Below are 19,221 nucleotides of genomic sequence, written 5' to 3'. Positions count from 1 at the left end.
AAATATTTTTTTTTTTCAAGAGACCCATTTTGCGTAGATTATTAAAATAATTTTTTTCAAGAGACCCATTGTGCGTAGATTATTAAAATAATTTTTTTAAGGAGACCCATTGTGCGTAGATTATTAAAATAATTTTTTAAGGAGACCCATTGTGCGTAGATTATTAAAATAATTTTTTTAAGGAGACCCATTGTGCGTAGATTATTAAAATAATTTTTTTAAGGAGACCCATTGTGCGTAGATTATTAAAATAATTTTTTTAAGGAGACCCATTGTGCGTAGATTATTAAAATAATTTTTTAAGGAGACCCATTGTGCGTAGATTATTAAAATAATTTTTTTAAGGAGACCCATTGTGCGTAGATTATTAAAATAATTTTTTTAAGGAGACCCATTGTGCGTAGATTATTAAAATAATTTTTTTAAGGAGACCCATTGTGCGTAGATTATTAAAATATTTTTTTAAGGAGACCCATTGTACGTAGATTATTAAAATAATTTTTTTAAGGAGACCCATTGTGCGTAGATTATTAAAATAATTTTTTTAAGGAGACCCACTGTGCGTAGATTATTAAAATAATTTTTTTAAGGAGACCCATTGTGCGTAGATTATTAAAAAAAATTTTTAAGGAGACCCATTGTGCGTAGATTATTAAAATAATTTTTTTAAGGAGACCCATTGTGCGTAGATTATTAAAATAATTTTTTTAAGGAGACCCATTGTGCGTAGATTATTAAAAAAAAATTTTAAGGAGACCCATTGTGCGTAGATTATTAAATTAATTTTTTTAAGGATTGGGTTTCTTTACAGTATTTTTTTTACTTACTTATAGGCTTCGCCTGGTATAATGGGTGACAAATGATCCACCGATTGCAAAAGTTTACGCAATTCAAATCCAATATTCTTAACCAATTCCAAAAAATTGTTACTCTTGTGTTCGCCCACCTCTTGCGACAGCGTAATAATGGCCTTCACCACATTTGTTGTGGCTATGTAGACGGCATCTTTATTACGATTTAGGCTTGGCCTACCACCCATATTATTCTTCTGTTGCTGCTGTTGATGTTGTTGTTCGGTGGCGGATAACAATTGCCGATCTTTCATTGCCATTGTACTTAGACGATGTGCTAAGTTATTAGTTTTTATTTGGGTATTCGATTGCGAAGGAGGAGCAGGAGGATAACAATTGTTGTCACTTAAACTGGAAGAACTATTGTTGATGTTGTTGTCCGTCAACGATGATGATGAACACAATGACGAGGAGGTGGGTGGTTGGGCTGGATGTTGTTGTTGCAGATGAGGATGATGTTGATTTGGTGTATCCACATCACGGCTAAGGGAAGTCTTGCGGGGTTTCTGAAGGGGGAAAACAAAATTAAAATATTAGTTGACAATTTTATGGGGCCCTTTCAAAAATTTCCCCTTTTTAAGGGAATTTTGTCTCAGAGGAATGTTATGTAAAATATAATCTCTGGGTCTACATAAAAAACAAAAACAGTTTGAGTCTCAGGGTAAATATGTAAAAAATGTATCTGGGTCTACATAAAAAAACACAAAAAAATAATCACTAAATAAATTTAAAACACAATTCTTAAAAAAATGTAAAAAAGAAAACAACAACAACTCAAGCATCAACAAAACTCAATTTAAAAAAATCCATCTACAAATTTCGTTAAAGAATCGTTTTCAAACCTCCACCAAATGTAACATTGAATTGCTGTTTTTAATTTCTGATTCCATCGATGAAGAAGACGAAGAAGCGGTTGGAGGAGGCATCATTTCCATACTCAATGGAGCCTGTTGATGACCAGACATCATGGTATTGCCTGGTATTTGTTGTTGTTGTGTTAGGCCGGTGGCACTCATACTTTGGGCCATGTGTTGTTGCTGGAGCTGCTGCTGTTGATTTATTCTCTGTGGATCATAGCCATAAATAAAACCATTTCCCGGTGCCATGGGAGTATACAATTGTCCCGGCATACCTGACGTTGCCACCGCCGCTGCTGCCATTTGAGGTCTACTTGCTGGACACACATCATAAATCTCTTCCTCAAATGCCTTATATTCGGGCGAGTTTTTCATGTGATTCTTAAAGGCCAAAAAGGACGAATAAGCCTCTAAACTACCTGATCGCGAATATGATTTGGGAAAATCACGACTATTGTGAGCAGAACGCTCTAAACTAGCACTGCGTGGTACACACTTGCGTGGACCAGCATTTAAGGGATTTATCAGAGATTTATTACGTTCCAATGAGCCACCAATGGACCGAGTACAGTTATTATTTTGAAAATGTGGTGGCATAATATTCCGTTCCAAACTGCCACAATGGGTGGCCTGGGGAATGTGCCGATTAATGGGTGGATTGCGGCCAAAATCATATATCATTTGGCTACGTTCTTCCTGGCCCAAAGAGGCTGATTTGCCAGCCGTAAGACTGGAATGGGGCATATGGATCATACTTTCGGGAACCATAACAAATTGTGGCATCATAGTGGTGGTAAAACCCGGAGGCATGTGTCCTCCTCCGCCGTCGTGGATGTGGGGTATAAATTGTGGCCTTACCACACCAACACCACCACCTCCACCACAATGGGCATGAGGATAGACCATTTTCTGTTGCTGTTGTTGATGGCAATCGGCAGCAACCATTTTATTTTGCATTTGTTGGTGCTGCTGTAGTTGTTGTTGTTGCTGTATCATTTGATTAGTCTTATTTGTTTGTTGTTGTTGTGTCGTTTGAGCTTGAATTGTTGCCGCCTCCGTCGCTGTACTATTTGTCTTTTGCATCATCTGTTGTTTGTCCTGTTGTAGCCTATGCAAGGCCACAGCCTTCTCTTCGCGCGTTATTGTATTGTCTAACTTGAGAAATTCCGAAACGGGAAGTTTACTTGTCTTTAAAGCTATATCATTATTGGTGGTCTTGGTTGTATCTACGTCTACAGCTAATGTATTAAATACCGAGGCAGGTGTTGTATAGGCTGCTGGATTAATGCCACGATTTTCATTTTCCTTCATGAGTCGGGCCAATATTTCGGGATTTTGTGCTATAATATAGGTTTGGGGACTGAGGGCACTGGAATTTTTATCCGCAGCATTGGAGGAGAATTTGGAGTTGTCTGGAAAAAAACAACAAAAAAATTATGTTTTTTTTTTCTTAAAAAAGAAAATCCAAAACTAAAAACTTACCACCCACCAATTGTGGTGTCTTGGATGGTTTTGACGGTGGCATATCCAAATCACTGTTACTATTGTGCATGGAAAAGAATCCAGAATTCTCCTTGTTCATGGTATCAAAACCGGCAGCCCGTTCCTCTATGAGAATTTCACTAAAAGTAAAAACATAAAAAAAAATTATTTCTGTACTTCTTTAAAATCAATTTTTCAAACTCACTATAGTGTCTCCTTAATCCTCTTAAAATTGGGCCTTTTCGATGGCTCATAGGTCCAACATTGTGACAGCAACGAATACAATCGCGGTGGACAATTGTTGGGAAACGGCAAACGTTCACCATTTTCTAATTTGGCAATAATGTCACTATTTTTAATACCCTGGAATGGTTTAACGCCCAACATCAATATCTCCCAGGCACAGACACCTAAAAAACAACAATAAACAAATAATTAGAAAAGGGTGTAACTTTGCAGAATTTTTCTTTTTTTATTTACCAAACATCCACACATCGCTGGCAATGGTGAATCGACGAAAATTAATTGATTCGGGTGCCATCCATTTAATTGGCAGCATACATGTACTGGAATGATAATACGATTGTTCTGATACCCAGCGGGATAAACCGAAATCAGCCAACTGAAAGAAAAAGAAGAAGGAAAATTAAAATTTGAAGCAATTCGTTGAATGATGGCAGGAAAAAAGTAGAGAGAAAAGGGAAAACAATTCGTAAGGATATGCTGTCATCAATATTTTGAAAAAAAATCTCTTGAAGCTTTTATGATACTCTAGGCAGAATTCTGGAGTATCTCTAGGAAGACTTTTCTATGAAATAAAATTTTACAGATTCTCCACGTCTTAGGCTGTGCTAGTCCTTGAAAGCTATTCTTTAAAAAATCCACGCCATTTGCGGAGATAGTTCTTGAAAAATATTCTTTAAAAATCCACGCCTTTTGCTCTGACAGTCCTTGAAAAATATTATTTAAAAAATCCACGCCTTTTGCTCTGACAGTCCTTGAAAAATATTATTTAAAAAATCCACGCCTTTTGCTCTGACAGTCCTTGAAAAATATTATTTAAAAAATCCACGCCTTTGGCTGCGATAGGACTTTGAAAATATTCTTTTAGAAAATCCACGCCTTTTGCTGTTATAGTCCTTGCAAAAATATTCTTTTAGAAAATCCACGCCTTTTGCTGTTATAGTCCTTGCAAAAATATTCTTTTAGAAAATCCACGCCTTTTGCTGTGATAGTCCTTGCAAAAATATTCTTTAAAAAATCCACGCTCTTTGCTGTGATAGTCCTTGAAAAATATTCATTGGAAAAATCCACGTCTTTAGCTGTGATAGTCCTGGAAAAATATTCTTTAAGAAATCCACGCCATGTGCTGTGATAGTCCTTCAAAAAATATTCTTTAAAAAATCCACGCCATTTGCTGTGATAGTCTTTGAAAAATATTATTTAAAAAATCCACGATAGTCCCTGAAAAATATTCTTTGAAAAATCCCCGTCTTTTACTGTGATAGTCCTTGGAAAAATATTCTTTAAAAAATCCACGCCTTTTGCTGTGATAGTCCTTGAAAAATATTTATCACTAAAATCCAAGCCTTTTGCTGTGATAGTCCTTGAAAAATAGTCCTCAGATAAATCCACGCCTTTTACTGTTGTAGTCCTTGAGAAGTAGTAGTGATAGTCCTTGAAAAATATTCATTGGAAAAACCCACGCCTCCTGCTGTGACAGTCCTTGAAAAATCCCCGCCTTTTGCTGTGATAGTCCTTGAAAAGTAAACTTTAAAAAATCCCCGCTGTGATAGTCCTTGAAAAATATTCTTTAAAAAATCCATGACTTTTGCTGTGATAGTCCTTGAAAAGTAATCTTCCAAAAAATCCACAACTTTTGCTGTGATAGTCCTTGAAAAATATTCTATAAAAAATCCACGCCTTTTGCTGTGATAGTCCTTCAAAAAATATTCTTTAAAAAATCTACGATAGTCCTTGAAAAATCCCCGTCTTTTGCTGTGATAGTCCTTGCAAAGTAATCTTTAAAAAATCCCCCGCATTTTGCAGTGATAGTCCTTGAAAATGAGCCTTTAAAAAATTCACGCCTTTGCTGTGATAGTCCTTGAAAAATATTCTTTAAAAAAATCCACGCCTTTTGCTGTGATGGTCCTTGAAAAACATCCTTCAGTTCTTTTGTAGATAGAATTTCTTCAGAAGTTTTTCTTTTTATTTTATCTTTCGAAGATACTGAAACAGCCACCGCCCTCCCCTCTCCCCACTCAACGATTTAAATGTTGCAATCTCGTTTTTTTGTTTACTATGGTCCATGTGATAACAAGTAAAACATACAGTTATCAAATCAAATATTAGAATAAGATAATAAATAGTGGACAAAGAAGAAGAATGAATATACAAACCTTTATGCATGTCGGTGAGCTAACTAAAACATTGCGTGCGGCTATATCACGATGCACAAATTTCTTCGATTCCAAATAGCTAAGGGCCGTTGATAGCTGATAACAATACAGCAGCAATGTTTCCCGCCTTAATCTAAAATAAACAAAAACAAAAGAAGCGGAACAAGCAAACAAGTTAGGAAATAGAATTTAAACAAATATTATTACTGAGGGGTTCATCTTACTTTTCGGCATTTGATTTAAGATAGGCACGCAATTCACCATATTCAGCCAATTCCATGACAATCCATACGGGTGATTCACTACAGATGCCAATTAAACGTATAATATGGGGATGATCGAATTTTTGCATGACATCTGCGAAACAAAGAAGAAACAATTCAGTACATTATGAGGTAATCGGTGGGTGAATGTTTTGTTTCTATTTCACTTACATGCCTCCTCCAAAAATCGTTCCATTTTTTCGGGATCATCATTTGTTTTACAGGTCTTTACGGCCACCTGTATAACAGCAGAATTGCCATCATTTTTATCACCCTTGCCACATTTAACTTTGGTGTGATAAGTGCCAATGTAAACATCACCAAATTGGCCCACACCAATTGTATTATTTAGGGTTATTTCCGAACGATCCAACTCATAATTTCTAACTGTAAAAAAATACAAAATAAAAAATTATTGTTTAAAAAATATTTTACATATTTTATTTTCAAAATATACCAGCTGGTGTTGAATAATCTCCTTCCTCATCGGCTAAACCCAGTTCAGCATAATCTTCACTTAATTTTGGTTTAGAATTTTCGCTAGAATTCGTTTCATTTGCATGATCACCACCATTATTAAGGGTTGTATCGTTACGTCCATTACCACCAATGGGATTCCATAGAGTACACACTTGATTATTGCTAATCAAAAGGCAATAACCCTCAATTAAGTCGGCAATACTTGTGGCAGTCTAAAAATAAACCAAAAACAAACATGATTTTCTTATGTGTTTGTTTGTTATTATTTTCAATACTTACATTATAACCATTACATGTTATCACCAGATCTTCATCATTACTCGTGGTGGTTATCTTAACTTGTGTTTTCATTTCACGACATCGACAGGATTTACCCTGACCCAAATGATCATCAATACTGGGTGTCAATGATTTCAATAGACTTTTCTCATTATTGGAATGTGCATCGTCTTTGGGTAGAAATAATGTGGTAATACGATTTATATCCTTAAATGTTGCCACTTGTGTCATATTTGCCTGGGGATGGGTTTGATATGAAATGCCTGGGGGTAAAAATAAAAGAATAAAAATTAATAAAATAAAAAATACATTTTTGAAGAGTAGGGATGTAAAAAAAGTCCTGTAAACGAGGATATTTTCAAGGACTACCATAGTAATAAGTCTGGATTTTAAAAGTAATTTTTTCAAGGACTATTACAGCAATAAATCTGGATTTTTTAAAGAATATTTTCGAAGGGCTATTACAGCTATAAGGGTGGATTTTTAACGAATATATTTTCAAGGACTATCACAGCAAGAGTCGTGGATTTTTTTAAAGAATATTTTTCAAGGACTATCGCAGCAAAAGGCGGGAATTTTTTAAAGAATATTTTTCAAGGACTATTACGGCAAAAGGCGTGAATTTTTCAAAGACAAATTTTCAAGGAGTATCACAGCAAAATGTGTGGATTTTTTAAAAGAATATTTTTAAAGGATTATCACAGCAAAAGGCGTGGATTTGTTAAAGAAAATTTTACAACGACTATCACATCAAGTGGCGTGCCATTTTTAAAGAATATTTTACAACGACTATCACATCAAGGGGCGTGCCCTTTTTAAAGAATATTTTCGAAAGACTATCACAGCACGTATTGTGGATTTTTTAAAGAATATTTTTCAAGCTCTTTAAAGGCTCCAAGCCTGGATTTTTCAAAGAATATTTTTCAAGGACTATCACTGCAAAATGTGTGGATTTTTTTAAGAATTTTTTCAAGGACTATCACAGCAAAATGTGTGGATTTTTGTTAAGAATTTTTTCAAGGACTATCACAGCATGATGTGTGGATTTTTTAAAGAATATTTTTCAAGGACTATCACAGCAAAAGGCGTGGATTTTTTAAAGAATATTTTTCAAGGAATATCACAGCAAAAGACGTGGATTTTTTAAAGAATATTTTTCAAGGACTATCACCGCAAAAGGCGTGAATTTTTTTAAGAATATTTTTCAAGGACTATCGCAACAAAATGTGTGGATTTCTAAAGAAATATATTTCAAGTACTAGTCAACTAAAGGCGTGAATTTTTTAAAGAATTTTTTTTCAAGGAGTATCACAGCTAGAAGCGTGGATTTTTTAAAGAATATTTTTCAAGGACTATCACCGCAAAAGGTGTGGATTTTTTTTAAAGAATATTTTTCAAGGACCATCACAGCAAAATGTGTGGATTTTTTAAAGAATTTATTTCAAGGACTATTCCAGCAAAGGGCGTGGATTTTTTTCAAGAATATGTTTCAAGGGCTATGGGTGGATTTTTTAACGTTTTCCCAATTTAGTTGATTTTTTCTTATTTACCTATTTTCGGTCCAACATATAAATATCCCGATATGTTCCATGATGAGCTCAGCGTTACGGAAAACTTTTCATATTCGGTTTCGTAGAAATTCTTCAAAATATCAAAATACCTGAAAATACACAAATTTAATTTAATTAATTTTTTTAATTCCAAAATCCATAAAATTACTTCCCATTACACTTACTTGGTAATGTATTCGATATCGGTTAAATTGTATAATTTTTTATATGTTGCGAGTATCACTTTTTTCAGATTCTTTGGCTTTGTTGAAGATATCACAGTTTTTGGTAGAAATTGATTAAATCCCACTTCTTTGTCTATGTGCTCTACATGTTGCGTTTTTTTATCCGGTATTGTTGTTGTCGCTGTTAAATTGCGAAAATAATGCAACATACTGAGGCAACATAATTGTATGGCATTATCAAAGTCGATACTCGTCGAATTCGATTGTATAAAATCTTGTTTAACCTGGAAAAGAAAATGAAAAAAATGAAGAAAAAAATACAGAAAAAATTAGTTTCAAAGGAATTTTGAGGCTTCTTTTAAAGACATGAGACGCTTTTATAGTTCTTAAGAAGTCGTTGTTCTTAAAGGGCCTCGAAAAGGGGACTTCTATAAATAGGGACACTAATTTTAGGCTGTCTATATGTAGCTATAAATCTTCTATATCTAGAAAACCTCATTAAGGAGATCGACAGCTATAAATCTGGATTTTTTAAAGGATATTTTTCAAGGAATACCACAGCTGTAAGTGTAGGGGGTTTAATGAATATTTTCGAAGGACTATCACAGCTATAAAAGTGGATTTTTTAAAGAATATTTTGCAAGGACTACCACAATTATGAGTGTGGATTTTTTATAGAATTTTTAGCAAGCAAACTAATGGGGATAAAATTGGATATTTAAGGAATATTTTGCAAGGACTACTACAGCTATACAAGTAGATTTTTAAAGGAATATTTTCAAGGACGATCACAGCAGAAGTCGTGGATTTTTTAAAGAATATTTTTCAAGGACTATCACAGCAAAAGGCTTGGACTTTTTAAAGAAAATTTTTCAAGGACTATGTCACAGCAGAAGTCTTGGATTTTTTAAAAAATATATTTCAAGGACTATGTCAACTAAAGGATTGGACTTTTTAAAGAATATCACTATCACAGCTAAAGTCTGGGAGTTTTTAAAGAATATTTTCCAAGGACTATAACAGCAAGGGGCGTGGCTTTTTTAAAGATAGCTGTCTTTTGTGTGGATGGATGACCCTGGACAATTCTATAAAGATAGAACAAATTGAGTACTTCTATTAATAGAAGAACTAGAGGTCTTCCATACACTAGAAGACCTAGAGTTCTTCTATATAGACATGGAAATACAGGTATTTTATAGATACAAGATTGATGTAATGCCTTCTCTTCCTCATGTAAAAACATTATCAGACATTCTTCAAAAACTTCAAGTTTTCTAAATAAAATAGTTCCTTAAGAGATAACAGATACAGTAGAAGACCTTAAGGTTTTTCATACATTAGAAGACCTTGAGCTCTTCTATACATACATGGAATTACAGGTATTTAATACATAGAATATTGATATAATGCCTTCTCTTTCTTCATATAGAATAATTTATCAGACCTTTTTCAAGTCTTCTAAATGAAATAGCTCCTTTTACAGATGGAAGATGTACTTCATTTCTCCTAAAAATATAGCAGTTATCCTCCTTATCTTCCTACGTACATAGAAGACCTTCAGGATTTCAAGATATCCTCTTTGGATCTTTTATAGATATGATAGTTATACACATACCTGATCAAAATAGAAATAACATGTGATTTTATCTTCATTGAATAGTTCCCGTAGGCTGTGCGGTAAATAACGTATACGCAACTCCGGCCTCCAAACGCTAAACTTATCATTGACATTGACCGTTGGCGGTATATGTTGCGACTTTTGTTGTGGACATTCGGTATTCGGGCATGTTGAATTCCAGATGTGTTCCAATAGCTTTTGGATTTTCGTTGTTTTATTCATCCATAGGGTTTCTTTGGTGACCATATTCTGTAGACGTAAGGCGTAATAACGGGGATTCGGTTTACGGGCATATGGTACCATGGCCACGGTTTTCTCAATAATATCCTGGACAGTGTCCTTTTGTTCATCGACACTGACGGCATGATGTTGATTATTTGGCCAATAGACATTCAAATTGAATATATTCAGGGACGATGTTAGGTTGCCTGCAAAAAAAGAGAGAAATTATTATGAATTTTTTTTAAGGGGATGTGAGATTGTGCCACTTACTTTGGTTAGAATTTTGAGACATATTTTTGTTTGCTACTCTATTCCCAGAGTCGGGTCGTCTCCCAGGTTCAATGTCTTCTCAAAAAGAATGCTGGAACGATTTTTGTTCGGGGGGTTTTGTTTTCAGGGATCGTAGCATGAATACATTTGTGTGCTGCTGATTATAAATCTCCTGGTTTTTCTAGTTTTATTTTTTTTGAATTATAACCACAGATGCTGGAATGAAATAAAGAAAACAATAACAATTTGAATATTGAATTTTTTGTGTATGTTGTGTTTTTTTGGGGAAGTTCAATAATTGCGTGAGCCAATTATTTAAACAAAAACAAAACATGTGAAAAATCTATTTACGAATATGCATGCATATGTGTGGACATATGTGATGTGTTTTGATATGTTTTATTTCATATCTATAAAAATTTGAAACCACACGTTTCATAATGACGGACGACCTCTCTGCATCATCAACAACATTGGTAACATCATCTCTAATCAGAATCCGAACGAACGGCAAACCAACCGACCGATCTACCGCCAGACAGACAGCGGTAAAGTTTTGTATCTCATTCAAGTGTATATCAACACACCACAGAAGATGATGATGGCATGGATGGTGATGATGTTCATTCATGCACATATAGTATCAATATGTAAACAAAAAAAGCCCATATTATTTATTTATATATATTTAGCCAACAATGTGGCTGTTTTGTAATTAAATGCAATAAACACAAAACTATATATAATAAATAAAAACTAATAATGATGGCAAAAAAATCCGACAAGACACCACACACTATTTTCATTTTTCTCTCTGCTGTTGTTGTTTGCCATCAAAGAAAAAGTTGCGTTGGCCGCATTCAATACCATAAAGGCGAAAAAAATGGGCTCGACAGCAGTTGTTTTTTTTTATTAAAAAAAGGGAGAGACTTTCAGACAGGCCAGGCCAGGCCTGGCGGACGGACAGACGAGCGGGCGGGCGGTCGTTCGTTCGCTCCAACAGATACACTGTCATTTTAGCTCTGGGTGTTATCATTCATACCTCAATCAATAACCAATATCCTTGCAGCATATCCACCAGCAGCAGCTTATCTGGCCAGACAGTCGGTCAGTCAGTGGTTTCTTTTTCTATTTTCCACACTTCAATGTCGGCTATTTCACAAAATAAAATACAATATTTTCTATCTATTGCAGCAGTAGCCGTAGCAGCAGCAGTCGTAGTGAGAGAGAGTTTAAAAGACAGAAGAAAAACATTAAAATTTTTGCTTGTAGAAAAGTTTTCATTTAAATTGCACTTTTTCTATTTCATTTAATTCTTTTGACAATTTGCCTCTACACTTGGCCTTTAGTTTTTTTGTATTGTATTTTCGTTTTTTCTCTAATTTTTCACATTTAATTCGTTTAATATTTCGTAAAAAAATTATTATTTTGCAATCAAAAACAACCAACCAACCACCTCCGCAAAATATATATCAATCAATTTTACTCCACACAGGGAGAGAGAGAGACAGGGCGAGCGAGAGAGAGCCAACACCAAAGACATACAATCGCAAAGATTTGACAAGACGCATTTTCCAATATTAGTGTCAAATTTGTGCTATAGAGGGCTACACATTTTGATGTTCTCTCACCAAAAAATACTTAACAGCAATGTTAATTATTTTGAAAAATATGGTAACCAAAGTAAAGTTTGAGATTGTATGAAATTAAATTATTTTTATTGCGTGCTTTAATTGAAGAATTTAAATCAACTGCCGTGTTCCCCTGCCACAGTTCGTCTTTAACAGTCGTGACCCCCTTTGTCATGGGTGTAATGGTCGAAAATGGTACTGTGAAAGTTGGTACACCGATTTGTGTGCCGAGCAAGGAGTTTGTCGTTATTGGCATTATCACCTCAATCGAATCAAAGAGATTTGGGTTAAAATTGAACCCATACCCGGTGAATCACCAAAAATGTTTGGCCGTCATTTTGAAGCTGGCGATAAGTTGGCCAAGGTCTCGATGCTTGCAAGGATTACTTCCGTGATGATTTAATTAAGGCTGATAGGGCTCTAATGCACAAACTGAAGAACATTTTCCAAATTTTATAAATTGTTTATAAATTTTTAATTTGTTTGCAATATGTTTATTTTTTGTTGATGTGGATGCCTGAAGATTATGATGCGGATTCAAATAATGACCCATGAGTACAAAAACAACAATGCTTTCAGGGTAATGCAAGAGTTTGTAAAGCCGCGACGTGTTGGTCCTAGACCCACCGTTAAGTATACCGATCATATCTCGATTAGCTGAGTCGATCTAGACATGTGTGGCCGTACGTCTGTCCATTATTATTTGTAAACACCCATACAGGCCACAGTTATGGACCAATCTTCACGAAATCCCTATGGTTTTTGGTAAAGATCAGTTGATATTAAGGGGATGAAATGGACCAAATACTTTATTTTTGTCGGTTTTCTGGTCGCTCCAGAGGCTGCAATTCTGACGAATTTTTACACGGAGAATGGGATCGGGGCAAAGAATAAACATGCCAGTTTTAAATAAAGATCGGTCAATATTTAGCGGGTCAAATGGAACCTGATTTTGGTGTGAAAAATGACAAATTTGTGTTCTATAGCGAATAGAGAGGTTGACCTTTAAATTGATACCAATAACAATATTGTCGTATGTACTCGGCTGCGGGAGATACACTTAAGTATTAACAGGTGTTTAGGTTATTCAAATATAATTTAGTAAACCGTTAAATCTACAGACGGACGGACATGCATAAATCGACTCAGAAAGTGATTCTATGCATATTCTCCAAAGGAACCATGTGTCTATCTCCTTTCCTTTCGCATGTCACAAACATATACACAAAGCCAAAATACCCTGTACCACAGTGTGGTGAAGGGTATAATTAGAGAGGAACAACGTCAGAACATAGTATAATGCAATATGCGTATATTTGAACCATTTGAGATCCGTATTACAACATATATAGTCTTATTATATAGTGCACTGAATTTTCCAGTATCCAGATTTTTATTAAGTTCATTGAAATAAGTAGTGAATATATATTCCCTTCTTACGTTTACAAATTTTAATGCTTTTTCGCGGTCTTTCACTATTTACATTGTGTTTTCATTGCATCGGGGGTGTCGTTTAAAAAGATTCTATGACGTAGGAGAAAGTCTTCAAATTACTAAAAACCTAAAATAATAATTATAAATATATAATAATAATTATATATCATAAGTACATACTCTGTTCTTATTGTATATTTAATACATTTCTGTAGCAGCGACAAAAATTCGCCTCGCACATTGTGGAACACATCATATATATTTCCCAAATGTTGCCAGCCATATAAATTGTTTTTAAACTCTCTAGGGCAGGCATGCTTACCCATATAGTATATGGCATATACGCTACCGTAACAAAGGGTCGATTGGTAAACATATTTTCTCTTTCTTTCTCTTTACTATAGACGTTTTTAATGGTGAATTCTCAGTTACGCTCGCACACACTTGCTCTCAATTTAATTTTGCCCAACACTGCTCTAGGGTTTTTTCTGTCACTATTCCATTGCATTTCAGAGAGTAAACAATGTTGAACTCTTTGTAATTAACAGAAAATGTTGTTACGATATCGTAACAACAGAGCAAAAGCCATCTAACGGCCAACTTGGCAATTCAATTGTCCTATCTTTATACTTTTATGTCTTTGACCAACACACAAATAGGTTTAGTTAGATCGATTTTGTGCCAATCGATTGCAACGAAACATCGATTGTAATCGTCAAGGCGTAGTTTTTTCCATGATTAGTCATATCCATCCCTGGATGGTTGGGTATATTTACACCAAATGCGATGTGATAGAAATTAACATTTATTGAAGAAAAACGATGACAGTTTAAACGATGTTTTTATGTTGATCATAATTTTTATAAACAATGAGGTTTTAAGTAATAATTTTTGACTCATTAAATGGTACAAGAAGACTCTTGTATTATCAATAAAATAAATAAATAAATGGTTGGGTATATTTACACCAAATGTGATGTGATAGAAATGAACATTTATTGAAGAAAAAACGATGACATTTTAAACGACGTTTAATGTTGATCTATCACGTTTATGTTGATAAATCGTTCTGTGTAAATACGATGTGTAAATATGATTGGCAAAGAAAAATGAATATTTAAACAATGTTTTAATGTTGATTTATTAAAAATGTTCTAAATAATTAATTTTGAGAACATTTTTTTTTTTGATACATTAAATAGGTCAAGGACTTTTGAATTATGAATAAAACAAATAAAATACGTTCCGTGTAAAAACGCCCTAATCCACGTCTTCAAAGAGGTAAGCACTAGGGTTATGATTTGTTTATGCTCAAAAACGATTTTAAACAGTGGGAATGTATGAATTGTTGCTTATTAATGAATAAAATGCTTTATTCCATTTAATTAATTTAATTGGTCGCCCAAAGTCAATTTCAAAGTGATCTTTCGTGAAAAATTATTTTTTTTTGCTTTTAACGGAAAAAGTATATATTTTTATAACTTCCACCTCATAGAGGAAATCGATGAACATTTTTTATTTACAATTCAATTCGATTGAATTTCTTTGTGGAACCTTTTATGACATTTTTGGTCTGAAGAATCTACTAATTTTTACTATAATCTTATAAAAAAAAACTCATAAAAAATTATACTCAGATACGAGATTGCAAAAATGTCATAACTCTGGGGCGTATTTACACAGAACTTGATTTATAATAAATCATAATTTTTTTAAAGAATACTCTTTTATTAACCCAAAGTAATGGTAGTTTTAAGATTTTTTCTAATCTTATGAAAAAAACTAATAAAAATACGATACTGAGATAAGAGATTGCCAAAATGCCAGAACTCTAGGGCGTATTTACATAGAACTTTATTTGTATTAAATCATCATTTTTAAAGTGTATTCTTTTATTGACCTAGAGAAGCGTGGATTTTTTTAAAATTTTTTTTAGTAAAAAAATTCTCTGGAAATTGTATTTTTAAAAAATTAACTTCTTGTAGATTTTGGAACAGTGCGATGAGTAGTAGTAGAATTTCAAACAATATAACAACGTAATTACTTACCTTCTATACAATGAAATTTACATTATACCGGATTTCGTTAACTCAGTGGGTATAAATTGTCAATACCATTGTATATATATGTCAAAAAAATCTCCATTAAGTACGTTAAACGGCATTTACATTAGAACTTTTTTACCGGGTTAACCTACTTTATGAGGATTTATTTGGCATATATTCAAAGGAATTGACAATTTAAACCCACTGGGTTAACTAAATCCGGTATAATGTAAACGTACTATTAACCCGGCAAAAAGTGCTATGGCATTGCATGTCGTTACCAACGTTTCTTTATCCTTGCCCCAGGAGGTGCCAACCACAATGTTTTCAGAACTTTATTCCTAGCTTTCACTTTCTGATTGATGTAGTTAGAAAGCGAGGAGAAATGAAGGAGGTTAACAAAGACTACCCCAAGGATTTTCGGAAGAATTATCTACCTCCAATGGAAATGTCAAGTTCTAAACATCTGCCGAAGTTTCGCAATATACATATTGAACAATATGGAAGATAGGACACCACATTTCGGTACTCCCATTTTAATCTGATTTCATGAATTAGTAGAATATTATTGTGAAAAAAATATTAGCATTTGCCTCTTAATTTTCGTACTACCGTAACTGATCGTAATTGTCATGTCTAAACGTTTAGTAAGTAGTTACATAGTCCCTCTTTCCTTATATATGGTCTGTTCCCGTACATCAAGAATCTACTCGATTTTACTATTTTCTTCGATATCATAAAGGAAAATTCGTTATCGTAGTAAAAAGTAGTAAATTCTTGCAGTACCGGAACAGATCAATAATGGGAACGGAACTAAAGCGGTGTACACACTAGCATTTTGGAGTGACAGATTTCTTTTCATCGATTACTGAGTGTCCAACAACCATGAATATTTTTGTTGTTACCTGATGAATGATAAATATGAGAGATGACACTATGAAATAGCAAAATTTGGTCAGAAGTGTCATTCAAAAGTGCTAGTGTGTATACACTGTTTAAGATACAATGACAAAGGACAGTTAATGCGGTCATCCAGGGAGAACAGCTGATTCTCGATTTTCTGTGAAAATCCATTATTTGGGAATTGACTCCATATTATGAAAACGTAAACAACGTTCAAATAATTGACATTTAACAGCTGTTGATGACAAAACGTCTTTTACTTTCTCGGCGACGTTATTAGTAGGTCTTGGTTGTATACAACGCATGATGCAATCATATATCAATTCCACCGTGTTTGGGGTGGAATTTAAAGTGGCATGAGACACTGAGTCTATGTTGCCACCTTCACGGGTATTCATATATGCCCTAATATTATTAGATTTTAGTATTATATCGATTGAATGTTGATAAATTCCGAGTTTTTGTAGATTTTGCAATAAAGAATGTCTGGTATCGTCTGCCATATATACTTCCATTCCATTTTTCTTGCCAAGATCTGACTGCCGAAGATTTGTCGTTTTGTCTCATGTCAGATGAACATAATTTCGGGTAAGAATCGGTTGGATTATGGTTAGTGACAATGGAGTCCACATACTCGTTACCATCGATGCCGCTATGGCTAGGCACTCATAGAAAGTGTATAGTGTAGGCCTCCCTAGACATTTGGTAAACCTGCTCTTTTATTCAGTAAATAAAGGGATGGATATTTATGGAGTTTTGGGATCCAATGGCCTGAAGGACTGATTTGCTGTCAGTGATGAGTACATATTTCCCAGGATCACAGGTTTTGATGAGCATTAAAGCTTCAACAATTGCATAAGCTTCGGCGGAGAAAATAGAACAGTGATGTCCAACGAAGGCATCCATAAGGCACAGCTGGTTTTGTCTGCAGTTTTTGAACCGTCAGTGAATATGGATTTGAAATCGGGAAATTTAGTATGCATGGTGTTATTGTATATATTAACAATGTCTGATGTTGTCGATCGATTCTTAAAGATGTCCAGAAATGTTATGTTTGGGAGTAGAAGGATGGCTTGAAGCGGATAGTTATATTGAATAGGTCGATGTATGATGCAATCTTAAGATGATGACAAAATATCTGTTTTTTTATTTGACCATCTGTCATATTTTATCAAGTAATATTTCTCATAGTTGGCAATATTGTACGTCGAATTCAAGTAGAAATTACGCATTCTGACAGTTAATCGAGACATCAGCTGCGCTAAATGGACTATCTACTTATTGTACCATGGTGATGACAAAACATCTGTTTTTATTTGACCATCTGCCAAATTGTATCTAGTAATATTGCTCATGGTTGGCAACACTGCACGTCGAATGCAAGTATAAATTATGCACTTTGACAGTTAATGGGAGATAGTCAGCTGTGCTAAATGGAGTACCTATTTATAGTACCATGATACAACCCAAAGTTACATGGTGAACTGTGTATTAGAATGTCAAAGCATTTTTAACTAGAGTGGATTCACAGCCTACGATATTAATGGAATATAATAAAATGAGGAAATTTCAGTTTAATTTTCGCTTCAAAATATTACAAATAAAAGAAGTATATAAAAAAAGAAGATTATTTAGCATTTGCATCTTACTTTTACTTTTGTAAATGATTTTTAATTAAATATATATTTTTTTATTTACGTTTTATTTTTATAAATTTAAATTTCTTTGGTTTTTTTGTTGGTTTGTATTTTTTATAAAGAAAAAAAATTACTAAAGCATTTTCTTGTCAATATATATATATATATATAGTATAGTATATAATTAAATATGTATGTACGTTTCTTTTACAGAGATTGTTAATATGCAAATATAGATAGAAATATATTGAGAGAGATAGGATAAAAATTAGCTCGATTTCTAAGAAGACATGCAAAATACTACATGAGGGGGGGGAATTGATTTTTTTCATTGAAAATTTTTGGTTTTCTTATTACATTGGTTTGGTTTTCTTTTTTGAATAGAATAATTAATTTAGTATAAGAGATAATAATACCATTATGTTGTGGATAGGATTTAGTTTTTTTTTTTTTTTTAAATAATGATAAAAGCGTTTGAAATAAATAGCCTAGGGGGGATTATAAATTTCCTTATAGCTATGCACCTTTAGGGGGGATTTTTTTAAGTTGCTTTGCTTTTTAATGAGTAGTGTTTTTTGTTTTGAATATAACCGTCTATTTCTCTCTTTTTAAATACATACGTACTTGGTATTTTTTTGGTTTTTTTCCTTTAATGATTATGATTTAGCATTAGCAATACATTTTACATGTACAATAACTATTGGTAATTTGTTTATAACTTAATTAAATGTATATATTCTATAATATAATTTATTTTTTACTTTTATTTTTTTTTGTTGTACTCAGGACTACAATTATAAACAACCATTGAGGTAATATTTGTTAAGCTCTACGTTCCACAAAATATTTTTTTTTAAATATGTATATATAATTTTTTCAAATGTAAATAATAATAATAATTTATATAAATTGTAGTTTTTAAGAAATGTTTTTTATGTATGTATGAATGTATATATTATATATATATGGTGTATAGGATAGTTAGATTGATATATACTTGATTGAGATTAAGAGAAAAAAAGTGTTAATGGGTGGATGTTGTGTTACTGATTTTTTTAAATACTGTTGATACTTTGTTTTTTGTAAATATATACTTAGTACATATGTAGTTATGT

General features: G+C 33.4%; 2 protein-coding genes across 5 annotated transcripts in view; one reads left to right on the top strand and one right to left on the bottom strand.

Moving 5' to 3' along the window:
- LOC133327281 (focal adhesion kinase 1) overlaps positions 1–10,354 on the bottom strand; it is a 71,758-nt gene extending 61,404 nt beyond the window's left edge. Inside the window, exons 1-14 of the mRNA XM_061535837.1 lie at positions 9,962–10,354; positions 8,347–8,630; positions 8,162–8,271; positions 6,612–6,874; positions 6,310–6,544; positions 6,024–6,239; positions 5,814–5,946; positions 5,590–5,722; positions 3,671–3,812; positions 3,396–3,600; positions 3,191–3,330; positions 2,747–3,120; positions 1,694–2,674; positions 828–1,357 (exon numbers count right to left, since the gene is read on the bottom strand). Of these exons, the coding sequence (XP_061391821.1) occupies positions 828–1,357; positions 1,694–2,674; positions 2,747–3,120; positions 3,191–3,330; positions 3,396–3,600; positions 3,671–3,812; positions 5,590–5,722; positions 5,814–5,946; positions 6,024–6,239; positions 6,310–6,544; positions 6,612–6,874; positions 8,162–8,271; positions 8,347–8,630; positions 9,962–10,267 (4,052 nt within the window). The 5' untranslated portion in view covers positions 10,268–10,354. The remainder of the gene's footprint in view (positions 1–827; positions 1,358–1,693; positions 2,675–2,746; positions 3,121–3,190; positions 3,331–3,395; positions 3,601–3,670; positions 3,813–5,589; positions 5,723–5,813; positions 5,947–6,023; positions 6,240–6,309; positions 6,545–6,611; positions 6,875–8,161; positions 8,272–8,346; positions 8,631–9,961) is intronic.
- LOC133327298 (calpain-A) overlaps positions 1–19,221 on the top strand; it is a 153,702-nt gene that overhangs the window by 5,041 nt on the left and 129,440 nt on the right. The window lies entirely within an intron of this gene.

This window comes from Musca vetustissima, unplaced genomic scaffold (genome assembly GCF_032173495.1).
Source record: "Musca vetustissima isolate MV318-11 ecotype Yass unplaced genomic scaffold, APGP_CSIRO_Mvet_v1 utg28967, whole genome shotgun sequence".
NCBI classification, from domain to species: Eukaryota; Metazoa; Arthropoda; class Insecta; order Diptera; family Muscidae; genus Musca; species Musca vetustissima.
The sequence above is the reverse complement of the archived record's forward strand: the minus strand, read 5'-3'. Positions and strand labels throughout refer to the sequence as shown.